General features: G+C 36.0%; 1 protein-coding gene across 1 annotated transcript in view; it reads right to left on the bottom strand.

Annotated features, from left to right (window-relative positions):
* ABCC9 (ATP binding cassette subfamily C member 9) overlaps window positions 1–20114 on the bottom strand; it is a 129440-nt gene that overhangs the window by 77527 nt on the left and 31799 nt on the right. Inside the window, 4 exon segments of the mRNA XM_017888598.1 lie at window positions 1757–1858; window positions 3273–3311; window positions 12012–12117; window positions 15508–15580. Coding sequence (XP_017744087.1) covers window positions 1757–1858; window positions 3273–3311; window positions 12012–12117; window positions 15508–15580 — 320 coding nt within the window.

The following is a 20114-nucleotide window of genomic DNA, read 5'->3' as shown; positions in this document are numbered from 1 at the left end:
ATAGTACCTGACAGGTATCTTTTTTTTTTTTTTAAGACAGAGTCTTACTCTGTCGCCCAGGCTGGAGTGCTGTGGCATGATCTTGGCTCAATGCAACCTCCGCCACCTGGGCTCAAGGGATTCTCCTGCCTCAGCCTCCTGAGTAGCTGGGATTACAGGCGTGCGCCACCATGCCCAGCTAATTTTTTTGTATTTTAGTAGAGACAGGGTTTCACCATGTTGCCCAGGGTGGTTTCAAACATCTGAGCTCAGGCAATCAGCCTGCCTCAGCCTCCCAAAGTGCTAGGATTACAGGTGTGAACCACCATGCCCGGCTAGGTTCCCACTCTTAAAAAGCTAGTTCATGGAGCAGAAGACTGATACAGAAACATACAATGAAAATTCACCTTGTTAGGTGTTATAGTGGAAGCGGGTAAAAAACACTCCTAGAATACAAAGGAAGAAATGACTGACCATTCTGAGAAGTTTCAGAGGAGGCAAAGCTTAAACTATATTCAGAAAGTTGAGTAGTAAGTTTTCAGGAAGAAAATGAGTAAGGAAGCATAAGGAACTTGAGAAAGTAAAAAAGTTCATGGTGAATGTAAGGGACCGTGGGAAGTTCATTATGGCTAAAGCAGAGGTGGTGAGTGGGTGCCTTTGCACACTGTCATGCATGCTGACGGGAAGAGGCAAGGGAGATAATGAGGACTGACAGTCTTCAAGTTCATATAAGGCTGGGACTGGAAATTAAATGAACTGGAAGTACAAGGAAGTGTGGGTATTGAAGATGCTGGGGGAAATGACAATGACTTTATTTTCCTAATTAGTTTGTCTTAAAATAGTCCAATCATTCTTGATTCTTCCTTCTTTCTGTTGATATCTGTCCATTGATGTTCTTCAATTTTTTTTTCCCAACCATCCCTTCTTTTACATTTCTACTGTCATTCCCAAGTGTAGGCAACACACACTGCATGCCTGGATACTTACTCCAATTAACTCCTGAATGTCTCCATATATATGTATATATGCACATTTGTGAATCTGTATATATAGAATGCATATCACTATAGCCAGTTGGCTTTTAGGCCCCCCCACTATCTGATCTCAGCCTCCTTAATCTTTCTGTCTGGTTTGCTCCAGGGTCCTAAAGAATCACGAATAATTTAGGTTTTGTCTTTTGTATGGTCTACTTTTCTCCTCCCTCCCCTCTTCCTCTTGCCTCTCCACTTACCTTATTCTCCTTAATTTTCAACACCCATCTATGGTCCTGAGACCCACTCTTGTAAGAGTGACTCAGGGAAAGGGTCATGCCTTCTTATGTGACAATAGGCCATTGAAAGATGGCCTATTCTGGCTGCTCCCAGTCATCAGACCCCTCAGATCCTACATTCTTCTTCTTTCCTAAAGTCATCAGACCCCTCAGATCCTACATTCTTCTTCCATTTACTTGAATTTTTCCTTCTCTATCTTCTCACCAACAACCTAAGCAACACCCCCTCACTCTCACCCTCCCCACCCCACACACATACACACTTCAATTGCTGTTTAGTCTTGGTGTACAAATTGTTCTCAACAAGGGTTCAAGATGGGCTGGAACTTCCAATGAGGCGTCTCTTCAAATAATTGATTCAAAAGACCTTGGTGATGAGGATGAAAACGAGGCCAACAGGAAAGAAAGTACCAGATGTAAAAGTTCCAGAAACCATTGTTCATTCCCAAACACACAAGTTGGAAAGAGTTGCCATTTTGGTTCTAAATTTTATATGCTCAAAATTACCTCTGTTTGTTAAAAGGACTTCCAAAAGTAATATTTTCTTCTACTGTAGCATTTAATAGCCAAGGCTTTTGAGCTGCATACGCCACAGAATACCTGTTCCTACTGAAAATGAAAAGAAAAGAAAACAGCAGGATTATGCGAGGGTACTGTGCGTGTATGTATTTTACTACAAATAGGGGAAATAAAATTAGTAAACTATCTCAGACACAGAAATGGAAAACTTCTAAAAGAGAAAAATTTAAAGACCACCAACCTTATTAAGAAATGATTAAATATGCCACCTAAATTAAAGGGATTAGGATTTAATCAAAATGTCACATGTATAAAATTTGGTTTTGTACACTGAAGAAGTGTTTTATAATCTAAACAACTAACTGAATTTTCGTTTTCTAAAATGACTACAATTTTTAAAAAATAATTAAAAGGTTAATAACAATTCACTCACTCCAATAACCACAGATATTTTACTTTGTACTAATAGCACTTTACTAACTATAAATTCTACATGCAAACTTTAAAAAATATGTTAATTGATACTATAATTATTGTATGGCTTTGTGGCTTAATCACATTAGCATGTTTTATGATAATAGATAATATGTAAATATTTCAAAACAAAGAATATCTTAAGAAGTCCCTGAAACTTTTAATATTGAAATCATGCATGTAAAACTGCATATTTCAAAAAATATTGAAATAGTTTATATTTTTAAAATAACTCCCTCCCACTCTTTTGACTTGCAAATTCTAACAGATGGCTCTACATCAGAATTTAATTTCCAAAAGTTAGGAAAATACATGTGAGCTGAAGAGGATGATGGGATTGGGGTGGGGTAGAGGGCAGGTCAGTTTAACAGTCAGATTTCCACAGTTAGTTCATGATCTGTAAAGTACTAATGAAGGAAATAGGGTTAAAAGAGAGAAGGGTTAAAAAAGAGAGTAGTTAGAAATGTTCAATGATCTTTCTAAAACATGACATCTTAGGAGTGCAGGAGACATGATAATATATAGTATGCTAGCAGTTTCTGAGATAATCATATGTACAGTAAAACAATGGTTCCCAACCTCTGACATGTCTGCCTTCCCTCCCCACCCCACTGGGGTATTTAAGGTTTTTGTTTTTCCTTTTAAGTAGATAAAGCACTTGGCTCTTCGTCTCCACCTTACAGGTTGGTCCCACCACTGTTTAACTCAAAATCAATGTGTGTATTCATTCTTACATTTTTATTTTATGAAATCCAAAACCCAGTTTACTGAGGACGGTTTGAGTTTCAGCCAAAGTTGGGACACGAGTGACTCAGTGAGAGGAAAACAGTTGACACAAGGAGCCACTTTGTTTGGTAAATTAATTCTTTTAGCAGTTTGCCAAGGTTGCGAACCACTGCTGCTGGAAATATGCTAGCACACTTTAATAAATAACTATACATCATCAGAATAAACAAAATTAGAATAAAGAGATTAAAGTCTGAGGAAGGAAGTTATTCTTATTAAACTCAGGTTAAAATAGAAATAATACCTTCTGGTTGCTTCAAAAGAAGGCTCAGATTCATTTACACTGCAAGTATGGCAAACAATGTTCATTAATTATGAAGTAGAAATACAGAACCAAGGTTTGTACACATCAGGTAAGAGATACAATAAACACTGGACATATTAAAGAGCTACATTTCCCAAATGGTTTCTGATATTAATTTCAAAGACAAACCAGATAAGTAGTATTCTTCTTTATGTCTTCATCAGCTAGGAAATAATTACTTAATAAGTTTCTAAAACATAGATAGCACTGTTCTCTTTCATAAAAATTTTTGTTCATACAATGACTGGGTTCTAGTGCCAACCATGCTCCAAACAGCTGTAAACTTGGGGAATCCTTCTAGAATGCAGTTTCCTAGTTTCATAAGGATTCTGTATTTCCAAGGCCTTCCAACCTTTATAATTTGAACTGAATAAATTTAAATTCCAAATTAGCTACCCTAAGGCAGCAGCAGAAGTACTTTTTGGGCGCTAAAAATGAAAGATACACAAAACACACTGGCCCCTCAGGAGCTTGTAAGAAAAACAGACATGCACCAGAAACCAAACTACATCAAGTGTAATCAATTATTGATACGATTTATGTAAAAAGTGGGCTTTGACTAGTCACAATTTGTTATGCCTGTATTATGAGGAAAGACATCTGAAGACCTATTTCTTTTATTGTTCTAATTTTTTTATAATTTAGGGTCATTTGAATTCTGTCATTCTGAAAGACCTGAATTCAATAACCATATATATAATTAAAGCCTACAGAAACTCCAAAAATTGATTCTATTTGACTTTGCAAAATGTTGTATGATTTTGTGGAGAAAATTTACTAATTATGCTACCTAATGATATTTGGTTAAGAGTTACTAAGGATCATTTTCACTACTGCACACTGCTAATGACATCTTGGGATGGCTGATAGAGGCAAAAAAAGCAATCTTGGAATAAAAAAATTTGCTCCCGATAATAATTATTCCCTGATTTAAGTTACTGGTAAAAAATAAGGAAATGATCATTTTTCTGAATAATATTTTCCACACAATGTGTTTTAGATACCAAGAAATTTGGACTTTATTTTCTGTGGTATAAATCCAATGGGTGACCTCAATAGTTTTAACTAATTTAAGGAAGAGAAGGAAGAGGAGAGGAAGAGTGAGTGTGTGGCAGAAATGAATGTGTTAATTTGCATTCTAACCACTCAAGTGGAAATGCCCATTAGACATGTGTAAATACCTGTTGGACATTTGAGAATGTGAGCCCAAGGTAGAGATATGGATTTAGAATTCATTAATCTATTCAATAAAGGTTGATTAAATTCAGACTCTATTTATTCAATATCAGTTAAAAAATATGCATTGATCACTTCCTAGTGCCACACATGCTAAAGATACAGCGAACAGGAAAGATCCATTCCTTCTTTCACGCCACTTTCACTTTTGTGGAAGCATAATAAGGGAATAAGGGCTAAGACAGGTGGAATAAAAGATAGTATTAGGGCACTGATCAAGAACCAATGAAAAACAAAGAAATGAAGAACCGGAGAACCAGCAAATCAGAGTAAACAATAGAGTTGATGTCAGAGGGAAAATTAAGAGTGTGCTAGATGAAAAAAAAAAAAAAAAAAAAATCCAAGAGTACTTCAGACCAGAGAAAACATGTATTAGAAGGCCATGAGGTATCCTGATTGCACAAAGAAGTGATTTATATTCAGCATGGCTGAAATGTAGGTGTAAATGGCAATGAACTTAAAAAAGTAAGCACAGCCAGATAATGAAGGGGCTCATAAACCATTTTATAGAGCTTGAACTTTTCCTAAAAGGAAAAAAAAAAACCACTGAAAAGGTTTAAACAAGAGAGAGATACAGGTTCCATTTAGAAATATCACTCTGATCACAGAATGTAACAAATGCACTAGAGGGAACGAGACTGGAGATCATAAAAGAAATCCTTTGTCAACCTCACAGATTTGACTCAGTCAAGTCACCTATATTCGTTCTTATAAAACACTACTTCTTTCTAGTATTTACAAAACATTAATCAAATAACTATAAAATTATTTTCTTACTTCCCCTTGGTTTCCCCTGCTAAACAGTAAGCTTCATGAAAATAGGGGCCTGGCTTCTCTTGTTCACTTATTTCTCCCCCAACAATTAATACAATGACTTGCACATAAATGATGTGCAACAAATTTTTTTTTTAACAAATTAATAAATGCAAGTGTCACAGAAACCAAGAAGCCAAGTTGATTTCAAGGAGTTGTCAATGGGTGAAGAGTTTCAAAATCTATGGAGAAGTAGGACTGAGGATAAATTATTGGGATTTAGCACGTAGGCAGTCATGTGCGAGAACCTTTCGTCCAGGTTGCAATGCGCAGAGTAAAAGAGAAGAACAGAGGTTAAGTGTGGGTGGACTAGGTCGTTAAAAAGAAAAATGTTCCAGTTGACTGAGAGATAAGCAAGATGATTATTTAAAAAATGGGTGGGGGGGCCGGGCGAAGTGACTGTAATCCCAGCACTTTGGGAGGCCGAGACGGGAGGATCACGAGGTCAGGAGATGGAGACCATCCTGGCTAACACAGTGAAACCCCGTCTCTACTAAAAAAATACAAAATCTAGCCGGGCGAGGTGGTGGGTGCCTGTAGTCCCAGCTACTCGGGAGGCTGAGGCAGGAGAATGGCCTAAACCCGGGAGGCGGAGCTTGCAGAGAGCTGAGATCCAGCCACTGCACTCAAGCCTGGGCGACAGAGCGATACTCCGTCTCAAAAAAAAAAAAGAAAAAAAAAATTGGGTGGGGGATAATGGAGTGTGAAGAGCAATAAATAAAGACATTTATAAGAGAAAAGGGTTAATTAATGCAGTAAGTTCCTGAAAAAAGCAAAACAGCACATAGGGGATCTTCACTTCTGAAAACCTCTCCTTGAAGGATTTACTTATATTTTCCTTTAAAAGTTATATATACCATACATTTATTATTTTCAGAGAAAAAAAAAAGAGGTAAATATAGACTCATTTGTAGGTAATCATCTTCCAAGAGCAAATTAACCCATTATTTCACTAACATTTGTATGAATAATGTTATAATCCTTAACTTCCAGAGACTACCTATTCCAGCCCTCTCACATATCAATATGTTTAACCAAATTCAGTTGTGGGAGATTATATATTTTCTCTTCCAAAATAAAGAAGTAGATTTAGCTCTGTCTAGACTCATCCTCCACCATTCAATGTGGTACTCAATAGCACTCAAGACAACAGGAGAATGCAAAGAGGTCAGATAGAAAATCCCCTTCTAGAAAATAGAATAAAGTTTCACTTCTGAAAACCTCTCCATGTAGAATTTGTATTTTCCTTCCAGAGTAAGAGGTAAAGTGGATACAGCATATTAGCAACTTCCAAGTATTATGGTTAATAATATTATGGAATGGGAGAGTGACTTTTGCAAATTTAAATCAGGAATGAATTTGGAAGAAGGGAAACTAGTGTTGGCACAAACATGATATATTATATCTGACCCAGGAAAGCTGACTTAATATACTATTCCTTCATGCCAGGCAAAGTCACATGAAAAGGAATAGCTCCTCCATTTGTCTGAAAATAATTGAAGCACTGTTACAAAGCTGGTTACAGTAAGATGGTGGGAGACAGAATGTCAGGACAGAAGGGGCCTGAACAGTAGGATGGTTGACGCCATGGCTGAGAGGGAAAAGAAAAAAAAAAAGGAAAACAAAGATAAATGACAGCTGTTTCTCACATAAGTACCACCACAATTAAAAAGCATTCTCGACTCTCTCACTGAAAGTATTCATCAGATAAGGCATTTTAGTTCTAGTTCCTAAGATATCAGTAGAAATTGTTTATCATGACAACCAGGAAAGGACTTCAGTCAGGCAGAACATTTATTTTTCAACAAATATGAAGCACACCTGGATGCAAGATTGATGTGCACATTCTGAAAATTTTGGAGAATTTTTTTCATTCCTCTCGCCTCTCTCTCATCTTTTCCCTTCTGGGTCTACAATATGTCAGACTAAGTCAAAGGAAGCAGTTCCCAAGGAAACAACTATCGGAATGTTTGTGTACCACGTTCTCCCCACACAGGTGTGTGCTGGATGAACAGCAATGCCTTTTCTCTGGCCCAAAGTAAACATTTCCTGCTGCAATAGGTCAGAGTACTTTATTGGATTTTGTTCATACCTGTCTATGAGGATACATTTAAAAATAAAATTTATGGCCGGGCTGGTGGCTCACGCCTGTAATCCCAGCACTTTGGGAGGCCGAGACGGGCGGATCAGGAGGTCAGGAGATGGACACCATCCTGGCTAACACAGTGAAACCCCATCTCTACTAAAAATACAAAAAAATTAGCCGGGCGCGGTGGCGAACGCCTGTAGTCCCAGCTACTCAGGAGGCTGAGGCAGGAGAATGGCGTCAACCCAGGGGGCGGAGCTTGCAGTGAGCCTGGGCGAAAGAGCGAGACTCTATGTCTCCAAAAAAATAATAATAAATAAATAAATAAATAAAATTTATGCAATCAGAGACACATGTAATGGTGAAAGAATGATAGCAAGGTATTTGGTGTCTTACCATATAAAAATTTAGTTTATTATTTTGCTTTGTTTTGAGCTTTAAAAAAAAATTCAGTTTGTTGAAGTAAAGAACATTTAACCATTTACACATCAGTAGCTTATGAATATCAATAATTTCTAAATTAGCTTTGCTGTAATTAATTGTTATATACCTTTATTTATTGGACTGGGCATACAGCTTTTGTTTCTGGAATGAAAAGAGTAATTACAAATAACTCTTTAAAAGAAAGTCAGTATCCTCTGAATATTCCTGATCCTAAAATATGTTTTATCAGATATTAAGGATATCATGAAAGAAAATTAAGTAATTCTTTTAATTAAAGAACAATAGAATTTGCATTAACTTATTCAATCTTTTAGAAGTCTACATTTTCATTGCTTTGTGTGTTGAACCAACTTAAACATTCTTGAAGAAAACTTTGGTCCTTTCTGCCATGAGGAGATGGCATTGTTGTCTAGTAAGGCAAATGCCCATAAAAAGATAATTTTTAAGTTACAGGAATTTTATAGATACTCAGAATTATCTTAATTTCCTTCTTACACTTTCATCCTGCTGGTTCTGACTCCAAGGTATATGCTGAATCTATTCACTTTGGTCCATTCCACAGCTACCATGGTACATCAAACTGTCTTCATCTCTCATCTGAATTAGTGAAATGAACTCTTAAATGGTTTCCCTCACTTCCCCCTTGCCTCTGTAATTCATTCTCCACACCACAAGTCAGAATCATCTTTTCAAACTGTACATCATATCTTTGCAAAATGTAAATCACTCCTCTACTTAAACTTCTACAATATTTTCCCACTGAACTTAGAACAAAATCTTGACTCCATAGCATACCCAGAACGCTTTCTTCCTTTTCCAGATAGCCTCAGTTTGCACCTGCATCATTCAGTATTTACTAGCCATTCTAGACCCTTTTTAGATCCTCAAACACACCTCACAGGTATAGTACTTTTTACTATATTGCCTTGTTTTATCATCGTCACAGCATTTATCAAAGTCTAATATTATGTCTTTTTTGTTGTTGTTGATTACTTATACACAGGCCACGTTCTAGACTGTAACCACATGAGATAGAGACTTGTCTTGTTCACTTCTATATCCTTGATCCTAAATCAGTGTTTGGCATGAAGGACACACTCAGTAAATGTTGAATGAAAAAAAAAAGACTAAGAAACAAAATATCTATATTCCATACTAAACATAGAAGATGCTCCAACTGATGTACAATTTATGCATTTCTCCAAATGTAGTTAATTTCATTCCTGCATCAAACTAGATGTTGAAGATCTGCCTACTTAGACTGTGTTGTTCTGATCCTACCCATACCACATTCTTCACCCCTGCTTGCATGCCCTCTAAACCTTCAAATAGTAATATAGATTACTGCATAATCTGTAATTTAATATTATATTCTGAATTGTATTTGTAATAATTGGCACATGGAATTTGCTTTTGAATAAATTTTAGGACTGTTGAGGACATTAGGAATTAACTTTTTATTTTCTTTTATTTTCTTTTTTTTTTTATTATACTTTAAGTTCTAGGGTACATGTGCATAACGTGCAGGTTTGTTACATATGTATACTTGTGCCATGTTGGTGTGCTGCACCCATCAACTCATCAGCACCCCTCAACTCGTCATTTACATCAGGTATAACTCCCAATGCAATCCCTCCCCCCTCCTTTTATTGACTTTTTATAAGGTATATGGAAGATTTTTCTTAAATTTTTTTTTTTTTTTTTAAGAGAAATGGTCTCACTCTGCTGCCTAGGCTGGAATGTGGTGGCACATTCACAGCTCACTACAGACTCAAACTCCTGGGCTCAAGAGATATTCCTACCTCAGTCTCTCAAGTAACTAAGACTACAGGCATGCATCACCATGACCTGCTTATTTAAAAAATTTTTTTTGTACAGATAGGGTCTCACTACATTGTCCTGGCTGGTCTCGAACTGCTGTTTTCAAGTGATACTCCTGCCTCAGCATCCCAAAATGCTGGGATTACAGGCATAAACCACAGCTGGCAGATTTCTTTCACAGTTCTCTCCAAAAAGAGAAAATCAGTCTCTACTGAGTAAATGTATGCTGTTTTTTTCCTCACGTTTCCTTCTTTGCTTAGCTTTCATGAAGTTCAGAGAGAAATTTGTGGCCCATATGTTATAATTATACAGGACTTCAGTACATGCATTTCTGTCTATTACAACTTCAGATGATTATTTAAATAATATTTTAAAATTTATTTACCTTTATCTTTCAAACTCTACTATACTGTGTTATTTTAAATAAAACAATACAAAACTTTATGAAATAAGACATGATATAAATCATATACATGCTTAGGAAAGCAAGAAAATAAATAAGTAGGCTATAAAGAATATTTTCTGCATCCTCACATCATTTCTTTATTCATTAACACAATGATAATTATGAATAACAATATTGGGGGTCAATTTAGCTCAAGTGGAGCTGGGGCCTGGAAGGTTAAATTACACTTGGAACAGGCCAGAGTAGGAGATCTTCCTGGTAGTATGAAAATAAAATCTCAAGCCTTTTCTGTCACTGTCATTCTTTCTCTCTGTTTTAACGATGGTAAATCAGGATAAAAACAAAACCCAAATAACTTAATTATTATTGTAAAAGCCACACAATATAATTAAATCCAGTGGGATCTGCTTCTTCATCCAGGATGGAAGTGGCTTCATCCAAGTGGCTAGGAGAACATCATCTAGTGCCTGAGGTTAGTGACTGACACTGTCTACTGCCTGAGGATAGTGGCAGGGGAAACCTTGTCTACTGCCATGAAGCAAACTGAAGTAGCAATGTTTTACTGAGCTCTCTGCTGGAGGTGCACTAAACAGTTGCAAGGTTACTGTCTGCTAGATTTGCTCAACAGGGATAAAATGTACACTCGACAATTCAATCTTCTTCTTTTGCCAATGACATTGAAAACAGGATTTACACTTCTGCTAATTTCAGCCTGAATTTCACAACCAAGAATTTTTTTCTTAATTGGAGTTTAAAATATAATATACTCTTAAAAGGCCCATAGTCTTCTCATTCTTGAGAGATGTCTGTGTATGTAAACAGCAAATTCATCCACAGCGGAATTCATGATAGTAGGTACAAAATGATACGAAAGAACATCTGTGGGTTTCCCAACCTCAACACAATTGATATTTGGGACAAGAGAATCCCTTGGTATGGGGGCTGTCTTGTGCACCGTAGGACTGTTTAGCAGCATCCCTGGCCTCTATCCACCAGACCAGTAGCAACCCAATGCTTCAGTGTAAAACCAAAAATGTCTCCAGACATTGCCAAATGTCCCTGGGGACAAAAATCACACCTGTTTGAGAATCACTGGTCTATAGCCTAATTTCTTAGATCAGCTGTAGGCAATTTATTCATAAACTACTTATGAGGAGTCTGCTAAGTAGGCCAAATTAAATAAGCATAATTTACTCTTTGTTAACCAATTATGTAACATATTTCTGAATCTCTTCTGAATTTATTACCACAATGTGCTTTGACCACCATTCAACTATCTAGAAGAAACATCATTTTGGAAGCAATCATTCAAATGTCTGGAAGATGCACTTTATTTTCCATGTCATTAGAATTGCACAACATACTAATCAAACCTATTCATATCTCCAACTATATACTTCTAGCATCTAGTTTAAGTATAAGGATAAATAGTTGATTTTCATTTCTTATACAGATTTTGGAAAAGATCATTTGATATTTCTTCTCTGAACATTGAACCTTTAAGGCACTGTTTCTATTTAAGCCTTATAAATAATGTAAATTTTCCATAACTTATTTTATTATAAAGTAAACTTTTAAGTTATTTCTTTAAGTATTACTCACTTAAATTAAAAATGTATCTTTACAATCCTATCCTTACTTTTGTCTCAGTAATATACTAGTTTATACTATTATAAACAACCTTTGTAATAAATTGTTTTGTAACTTTTTATTTATGACTTTTAAGGTTTCCACCAATTTTTTTTTTAAAGCTGTGCTTATTTCTGAGTGGTCTTCAGAGTTAGAACATGTAAATGTATTTGTCTAAGTTCTTTCCTTGGAAGATTATCAGATGTATGACATAGCAACGGAAGCCAACTTAAAATATACATACTTGCTCCAGTGAACTTTTCCTTCCAATGTTTGCATCTCACCAAGGATGGCAAGGAGAAGAGAGGACTTCCCACATCCTACTTGGCCCACAATCATGGTTAACTGACCTAAGAAAGCAAAACAAAGGATAACTACAGAATGAGATGGATTCTTCGTGAAATAAAATCAAAACACATTTAGAAAAAGCTAATGTTTTACAATCAATGGCCCAGTTTTGATCTCCAGCAATAAGGTATTCTAAACAGCTCCTTTCTCTGACACATCTTTTTGGAAAAGGAAAAAAATTTATATATAATGATTTATTATTTTAAAAACTATGAGAATGGCTGATATCAGTAAAGAGAGCAATGAAATAATTGCCTAGATCATCAAGGTTAGTTTTAACTTTAATATTCAATTCATTCAGAATAAAAGGACAGTTTTGACTAAAATAAATAATTGAGATAAAAATGATTTGGGTGAATTTATTAAGGCACTCTCTTCTCCAATTTCTCTTTGAAGAAGAGAGTGTCTTTGCATGTATAATAGAAAAAATCTGTCTTTGCATTTATAATAGAAAAATCTATTTCTAATATAAATTTGTTTCGCATTCATAATAGAAAAATCTTCACCTAACGAACATCAGGCCAGGTCAAAAAATATTTCTATTCAATTACAGAGACATTTTAAGGAAAAATTACTGGGTTTATTCCTAAATATTTTATTCCTTTTGATGCCATTGTGGATAGTATTGTTTTCTTAATTTGAGATCATTTGTTGTTAGCATATAAGTACTTGGAAATAAAATTAATCAAGGAGGTGAAAAACATATACACTGAAAACTATGACATTGGTGAAATTAACACAAACAAAAAAATGAAAAGACATCTGGGCTTAGGGACTAGAAGAATTAATATTGTTAAAATGTCCATACTACCCAAAGCAATCTACAGATTCAGTGTAATCCTTATCAAAATCCCAATGGCATTTTTTTTTCTTTTTTTTTTTGAGACAGAGTCTCGCTCTGTCGCCCAGGCTGGAGTGCAGTGGCCGGATCTCAGCTCACTGCAAGCTCCGCCTCCCGGGTTTACGCCATTCTCCTGCCTCAGCCTCCCGAGTAGCTGGGACTACAGGCGCCCGCCACCCCACCCGGCTAGTTTTTTTGTATTTTTTTAGTAGATACGGGGTTTCACCGTGTTAGCCAGGATGGTCTCGATCTCCTGACCTCGTGATCTGCCGGTCTCAGCCTCCCAAAGTGCTGGGATTACAGGCTTGAGCCGCCGCGCCCGGCCACCCAATGGCATTTTTTACAGAAATAGAAAAATCAATTCCAAAATTCATATGGAAACAGTAGACCCCAAATAGCCAAAGCTATCTTAAGAAAGCAGAACAAAGCTGGAGGTATCACACTTTTTGCTTGCAAAATATATTACAAACCTACAGTATTCAAAACAGTATGGTACTTGCATAAAGACACACGCATATATCAATGGAACAGAAGAGAGAGACTGTAAATAGACCCATACATATACAGTCAACTGGTCTTCAGCAAGGGGTTTAAACAAACTGGATATCTACATGCAAAACAATAAAATTGGAGCCTATACTACACCACACACAAAAATAAATTCAAACTGGATTAAAAACTTAAATGTCAGACCTGAAACTATAAAAATCCTTAAAGAAAAAATAGAGGAAATGCTTCTTGGCATTGAACTTGGCAGTGATTTCTTGGATTTCACACCAAAGCACAGGCAATAAAACCAAAAATAGATAAGTAGAAGCACATCAAACTAAAGAGCTTCTGCACAGCAAAGGAAACAATAGAATGAAAAGGAGACCTATGGAATGAGAGAACATATTTGCAAACTATCTGTCTGATAAGAGATTAATATCCAAAATATAAAATAGTAAAAAAAAAAAAAAAAAAACTGAAACAGAAACAAAACAATTGAATTAAAAAATGGACAAAGAACCTGAATAGAGATATTTCTCCAAGTAAGACATACAAATGGCCACCAGGTATATATTAAATGACATTCAACAACACTAATCATCAGGGAAATGCAAATCACAACCATAATGAGATATCACCTCACACCTGTTAGAATGGCTGTAACAAAAAAAAAAAAAAAAAAAAAAGAAAGATAACAAGTGTTAGTGAGGATGTGGAGAAACTGGAACCCTTACACACTGTTGCTGGCAATGTAGAATTGTGCAGCCAACAATGGAAAACAGCATGGAGGTTCCTCGAAAAACTAAAAATAGAATTGCCACGTGATCCAGCAATCCTGCTTCTGGGTATTATGCAAGAGAATCAGAATTAGGGTCTCAAAGAAATATCTGCTCCCCCATCTTCATTGTAGCATCATTCACAATAGCCAAGATATTGAAACAACCCAAATGTCCACTGACAGATGAATGAATAAAGAAAATGTGGTATATACATGCAATGGGATATTATTCAGTCTTATAAAAAGAAGGAAATCCTGCCATTCACAACAACATGGATGAATCTAGAGGCCATTATGCTAAATGAAATAAGCACGCCATAGAAGGAGGAATACTCTATGATTCCACTTATATGAGTTATCTAAAATTTTGACTATTTTAGGTATTTTAATTAATTTAGTCAAAATTTTAGACACTTCTTTTCACAGAAGCAGAAAATAGAATTGTGGGTTCCAGGAGATGGGGGAAAGGGAAAATGGGAAATTGTTGTTCAATAGTTATTATTGAATTTTAGTTATGTGGGATGAATAAGTTCTAGAAATCTGCTGGTCAATATAGTACGTACAATTAACAACATAGTCCTGTGTACTTTAAAATGTGTTAAGAGGATAAGTCTCATGTTAAGTGTTCTTCCCACAAAAAATAAAGTAAAAACAGAAGAAAATAAACACTAGAAGAAAAGAAGAACATAAGGAAATTTTTGGTAGCGATTGCATATTGAATACCTTTATTGTGGTGATGGTTTTCACAGGTATATACATATGCCCAAACTCATCAAAATGTAAGCATTAAATATGTGCAATTTCTGTGGATCAATTAAACTTCAATAAAACTTTTAAAAAATATTAAATATAATTATTGGATATTTATCGCTTCTCGGCCTTTTGGCTAAGATCAAGTGTAATTATTGGATATTTAAGTTTTAAGTATCTTGAAAACTTCCTCAGTATTTCTCAGAAATAGAAAATAAGTTTCTCATATACTCTTTCTTTAAAGTGTTTCTCAAACAAAAAGTGAAATCAACCACCCCACTGTTTAAATTGCCCAAATCAGCAAATGAACAGTAAATAATTGTCCAAAGGTATAGACTCCACGGTGAAAGGCAGGTCTTATCATTTCCAGCCATTCCCACAGTGACACAGTGGCTCACAAGCACAATGGTGCAAATAGGTAACCATAAATAATATTTATGTCTTTAAAGTCTCTTTTTGTTAGGCTCAATTACCTTGGAAAACTATGGTTATGGTCATGAACAATTACAAATATGCATAACAAACGACTCTTACCTGTTGGAATTCGAATGTCTATATTGGACAATGTGGCTAAACCACTGCCCCATGAAAAGTATCCATTTGTGACCTACAAAATAAAAATATAGAAATTAAATTATATGTGTGGTATCAATGAATAATTCTAATTAAAATAAAAATTTGTAAGGCTAAAAGACTCAACCCAAGGTAGAACACACAATGGTGAAATTCTGATTTAGAGTTATGGCTATTTAGTGGTGTAAATGAAAAATTAAAGAGAATGAAAGTGAAAGGAGGGTCTTTCAATTTGCGATATTATGAAGAATGCCAAAAATCTCTGAAAATTTGGGATTACCGGATTGTTTACATATGGACATTCTTAAAAGACAATTGTCCCAAACACTTTCCAATGAAATCCCTACATTAATTATTTTCTCACTGCCAGACAATTCCCCAAATCCTAGTGATTAAAATAAAGAAGAGAAATAACCACAAAGTATTCCAGCAAAATGCCTTCATTAACTGAGGAGGAAAACTCTGTAATTAATGAGTTTCCTGAACTGTGTAGGCCAACTATTCACTGAAGTTAAAAAAAAGAGTAAAGAATAATAAAAGAAGTGAGGCAATATTGCTTGTGTTATAAATGCCAGCAATCAGCAAAAATCACAATACCTTCTATTCATCCCACAGAATCTATTTGTTTTAACAAGCTTCAAGTGGACATTATACTTCTACCAGTTATAAAAATAGGAAATAAAACAATAACAGAACCCAAGAATTTGAAGGGTGAAGTAGACATAGATGACAGGAGGAAGGGCTCCTAAAAATCAGGAGAAATTAAAGATACACTTTGCTCATAAACTAATATCTTATTTCAAAACCATAAATGAAATTTCTAAGCACACTGTTGTTTAGGAATTTTGCAGAATGGATTTGTGATATCTCAATTATAACTACATACAACCCTAAAAACTCTTCATAAAATGAACAACTTAAAGAGTGAAAAACTCTGCTTGAAAAGGCTAGATTATGTTTGTCCATGCAGGTTTTCTCTAGCTTGTAATATACGTGGAACAACATTTAGTAATATCCATAACACAGTTATGCATGAAATTAGTCAGGGAAGGAGGGTCTCACGGAAGGGCTCGATTAGAATTACTGATTGCTTTATAAACATGGCTGATCATCCTCACTCTGTGTAAGGCACAGGGTTAGGTTGGCATAGATTACAAAGAAGGCATAATGCATCCTCCCTGCTCTCTTGAAGCCTGCAATCAGTTGAGTAAGTAAACCATGGAAAGAAGTGAGTACAAGACACAACATTATGGGCTAAATACCAAATAGAGGGGACACACAGACACTAAGTACAACAGCAGCTCATAAAGAAAATCATTTACATCTGGGATGAGTCAAAAAACTTTCTGGAAAAAGAGGCCTTTTAACTAGTTTTGTTAAATATACTGAATGTCATTGAAAGCATTTGTACGTAAAGAACTATAGTGAGAATAGGCCGAAGATCAAAAAACTATAAAATATGTCAGAGGAAACGATGAATAGAGCTAGCTGGGGCAGAGCTGGCTGGGGTTGTCATTATGGTTAAATGACAAAGGGCATGCAAACAAATTAAACAGCCTCAGAGGCTGAAGATTCCATTTTCTCTCCCAGAGTAGGTGAGGAGACTAAAAGAGGCACAAAAATAGATGCTTGTGGACAAGGGCCAGCATGAAACTGAGAGAGGTCCTACATGACACCCTTGATGTTCTCAGCGAATTGGGAGCTAAGGTGATCTGGAGAAAGAGGAGGCAAAAGGGGAGAGAAGGAGGTGGGAATAGAGTGGTGACAGCTACATAGCTACTGTAGGTTTGGAAAATAATGCTGCTAAGAGACATGTGAAAGGATGGCAGATAGCTACTGGGGAATGGGAGTGAGCTGAGATTGGAGATAATGAATCTGTGACCATGCTGGCCTGTATCACTGTGTCACCTTCTCCATAGCATGCAGCAGCCTGGTTATAGACGTGTAGAAGGCATGAGGTTGGATTGCTGCAGAAAGGTACTAAAGGACTGGAAGAAAAAGAAGGGGCTCAAGATATTGAAGGTTTCAATGGTGTTAAAAAAAACAATGACCATGAAATTAAAGTACTGAGAAAGCTTGGGTACCAGGATTTTGTTTGCTGACTAGCCTAATAGAGTAAGATAGAGGGGATGCAGTTCCAGGTGGTGACCAAGTGTGAATACAGATTATATGAGTGTGGCATTAAATTATACCTGTGATATCAATGAACAATTTCTAATTAAAATAAAAATGTGTAAGTGCTAAAAGACTCAACCCAAGGTAGAACACACAATGGTGAAATTCTGATTTAGAGTTATGGCTATTTAGTGGTGTAAATGAAAAATTAAAGAGAATGAAAGTGAAAGGAGGGTCTTTCAATTCGTGCTATTATGAAGAATGCTAAAATTCCTTTAGTACCTTTCTGCAGCAATCCAACCTCATGCCTTCTACACTTGTAAAACCAGGCTGCTGAGTGCTGTGGAGAAGGTGACACAGTTATCCAGGTGAGGTGCAAAGGAATGACAGTAGCTTAGGGGATTTTCAGGCTGGGATACTGGATAGACTGTGCCCTTGGAAGTTTAAATCCTAACCATGTGTGGCACATACAAAGATAGAACAGTGGACTAGGAAACATACTCACATCTACAGTGAAGGTGGAAATAGTGATTATGAGGTCCTCTGATAATAGATGTGAGAGCAGGTAGAAAACACCATAGCATTATGAGTGTGACAGGGGAAGGTTATGGTCTGAAAGTAGCAGGAAAGAACTAGAAGAATGAAATGTCACCTTCTGACTTGGTGCTACATTGAACTAAAAGAAGGAACAACATCCACACAAGAAAGACAGAAGAGCAGGAAGAAATTAAAGTTAATTTCTCCTGCTACCATTTACACTTTCATTCCCTCCCGCCTTTTACAAAATGCACTAAATTCCCCACCAGCAGGGTTAAAATCCTGACTTCCCCAACTAGATGTTTCAACTTGGAAAATCAGCTAATATATAAAAGTCTTTGCAAAGCATCTTGTAAGGATAGGTACAATGATGAACATCATAGCAGGGTTTCTGATAGAGGAAAGATGGAGGCAAGCTCAGTGTACATCACTAGGGGATAAGTAAAATGCAGTGACACAGTCTACAGGATACAATGGTGCACTTAGCAGAAGCAAACGATCAAGAAAACATTTAAGTAAATTGAGAGCACATACACACTTATGACAACACTACATATTTTACAAAGATATGAGCATGCCTAAGCACATCAAGCACATTAGAGCTGGTTCTATAATGATGGGGTTAGAGGGTACGTATATTGGAGATGAGGTGACTTTGATAGGAAGGAGTATCAGGGATACAGGGAAAGAATGAATTAAAATTTAAAAGCAGGAGCCAGATAGACACAAAATGTCACCTAGTATATGATTCCATTTATATGAAATATTTAGAATAGGCAAAATCCACTGGTTGCTGCCCAGGGCAAGGGGAGTGGGAAATGGGAAGCAATTGCTTAACAGGTTTGAGATTTCCTCTTGGGGTGATGAAACAGTTTTGGAACTAGGTAAATGTTGCACAACATTGTCAGTGTACTAAATGCCACTGGATTGTTCACTTTGAAATGGTTGTCTGCTAAGTGAATTTCACCTCAATGAAAAGAATGTTTTTTTAAATGTAAAGGCAGGGCACATACAGACCACTGTCCATTTTCTCCTGCTGAAAATAAGTAACAATGATGAACAAAATTTGGTTTGTAAAAAATCTCACCAAAAGAAGCAGTTAGGAAATGCCAAGTCAAAAATATAAGGAAAAAATACAAATTCAAAGGTGTGAGCCCCAGACCACCTAAGCCTCCTTCCCCCAAGGGGCCAAGTATAGCTAAGAAGGACAAAAAACAAAAAACAAAAAAACCAAAAAAAACAGTTATAAAGACTTGTTCTAAAAGGTATCAATATTCATTAGAAAGCTGTAGTAATCATTACAGCGGGATACTGAACAGACAAATAAGTCTGAGAAAAATCAATAAAGGCTATCAACTGATTCACACACATATAGATCCTGGATGTGTAACTGACATCACACTGAAGATCAGTGGGGACAGTGATCAATGTATGGGGCTAGGCAACTAGATATCACACTTGAAAACATTAAATCAGACCTTACTGATTTACTACTAAATTTGGGAAAATACTACTAAATGTACTACTGCTACATTTATGATTTACTAATAAATTATTCATCACTGATTTACCTACTAAATCACATCCCTACTTCATACTAAACACAAAAATTGATTTTATGTGTATTAAAGGACTAAAGGTAAAAAGGGTAGCTTCAAAGCTTTTAGGAGCTAACACAGAACGTCATCATGGCCTCTGGGTAGGAAAAGTTTTCTTAAATAAGACCAAACACCAAAGCATTAACCACAAAGGAAAAGTTGTATACTAGACTATATTAAAATGAAGAACTTCTGCTCAGTGAAAGATATCATAGAGCAGAAAGCCAAGCCACATAGAGTGGGAGAAGAATTTTGCAACGTATTTGACTGTCAAAGTAGTACCAAGAATTTTTTTTTTTTTTTTTTTTTTTTTTTTTT

This window comes from Rhinopithecus bieti, unplaced genomic scaffold (assembly GCF_001698545.2).
Source record: "Rhinopithecus bieti isolate Rb0 unplaced genomic scaffold, ASM169854v2 scaffold_15769, whole genome shotgun sequence".
Lineage (NCBI taxonomy): Eukaryota > Metazoa > Chordata > Mammalia > Primates > Cercopithecidae > Rhinopithecus > Rhinopithecus bieti.
This window is presented reverse-complemented; position numbering and strand designations above follow the sequence as displayed.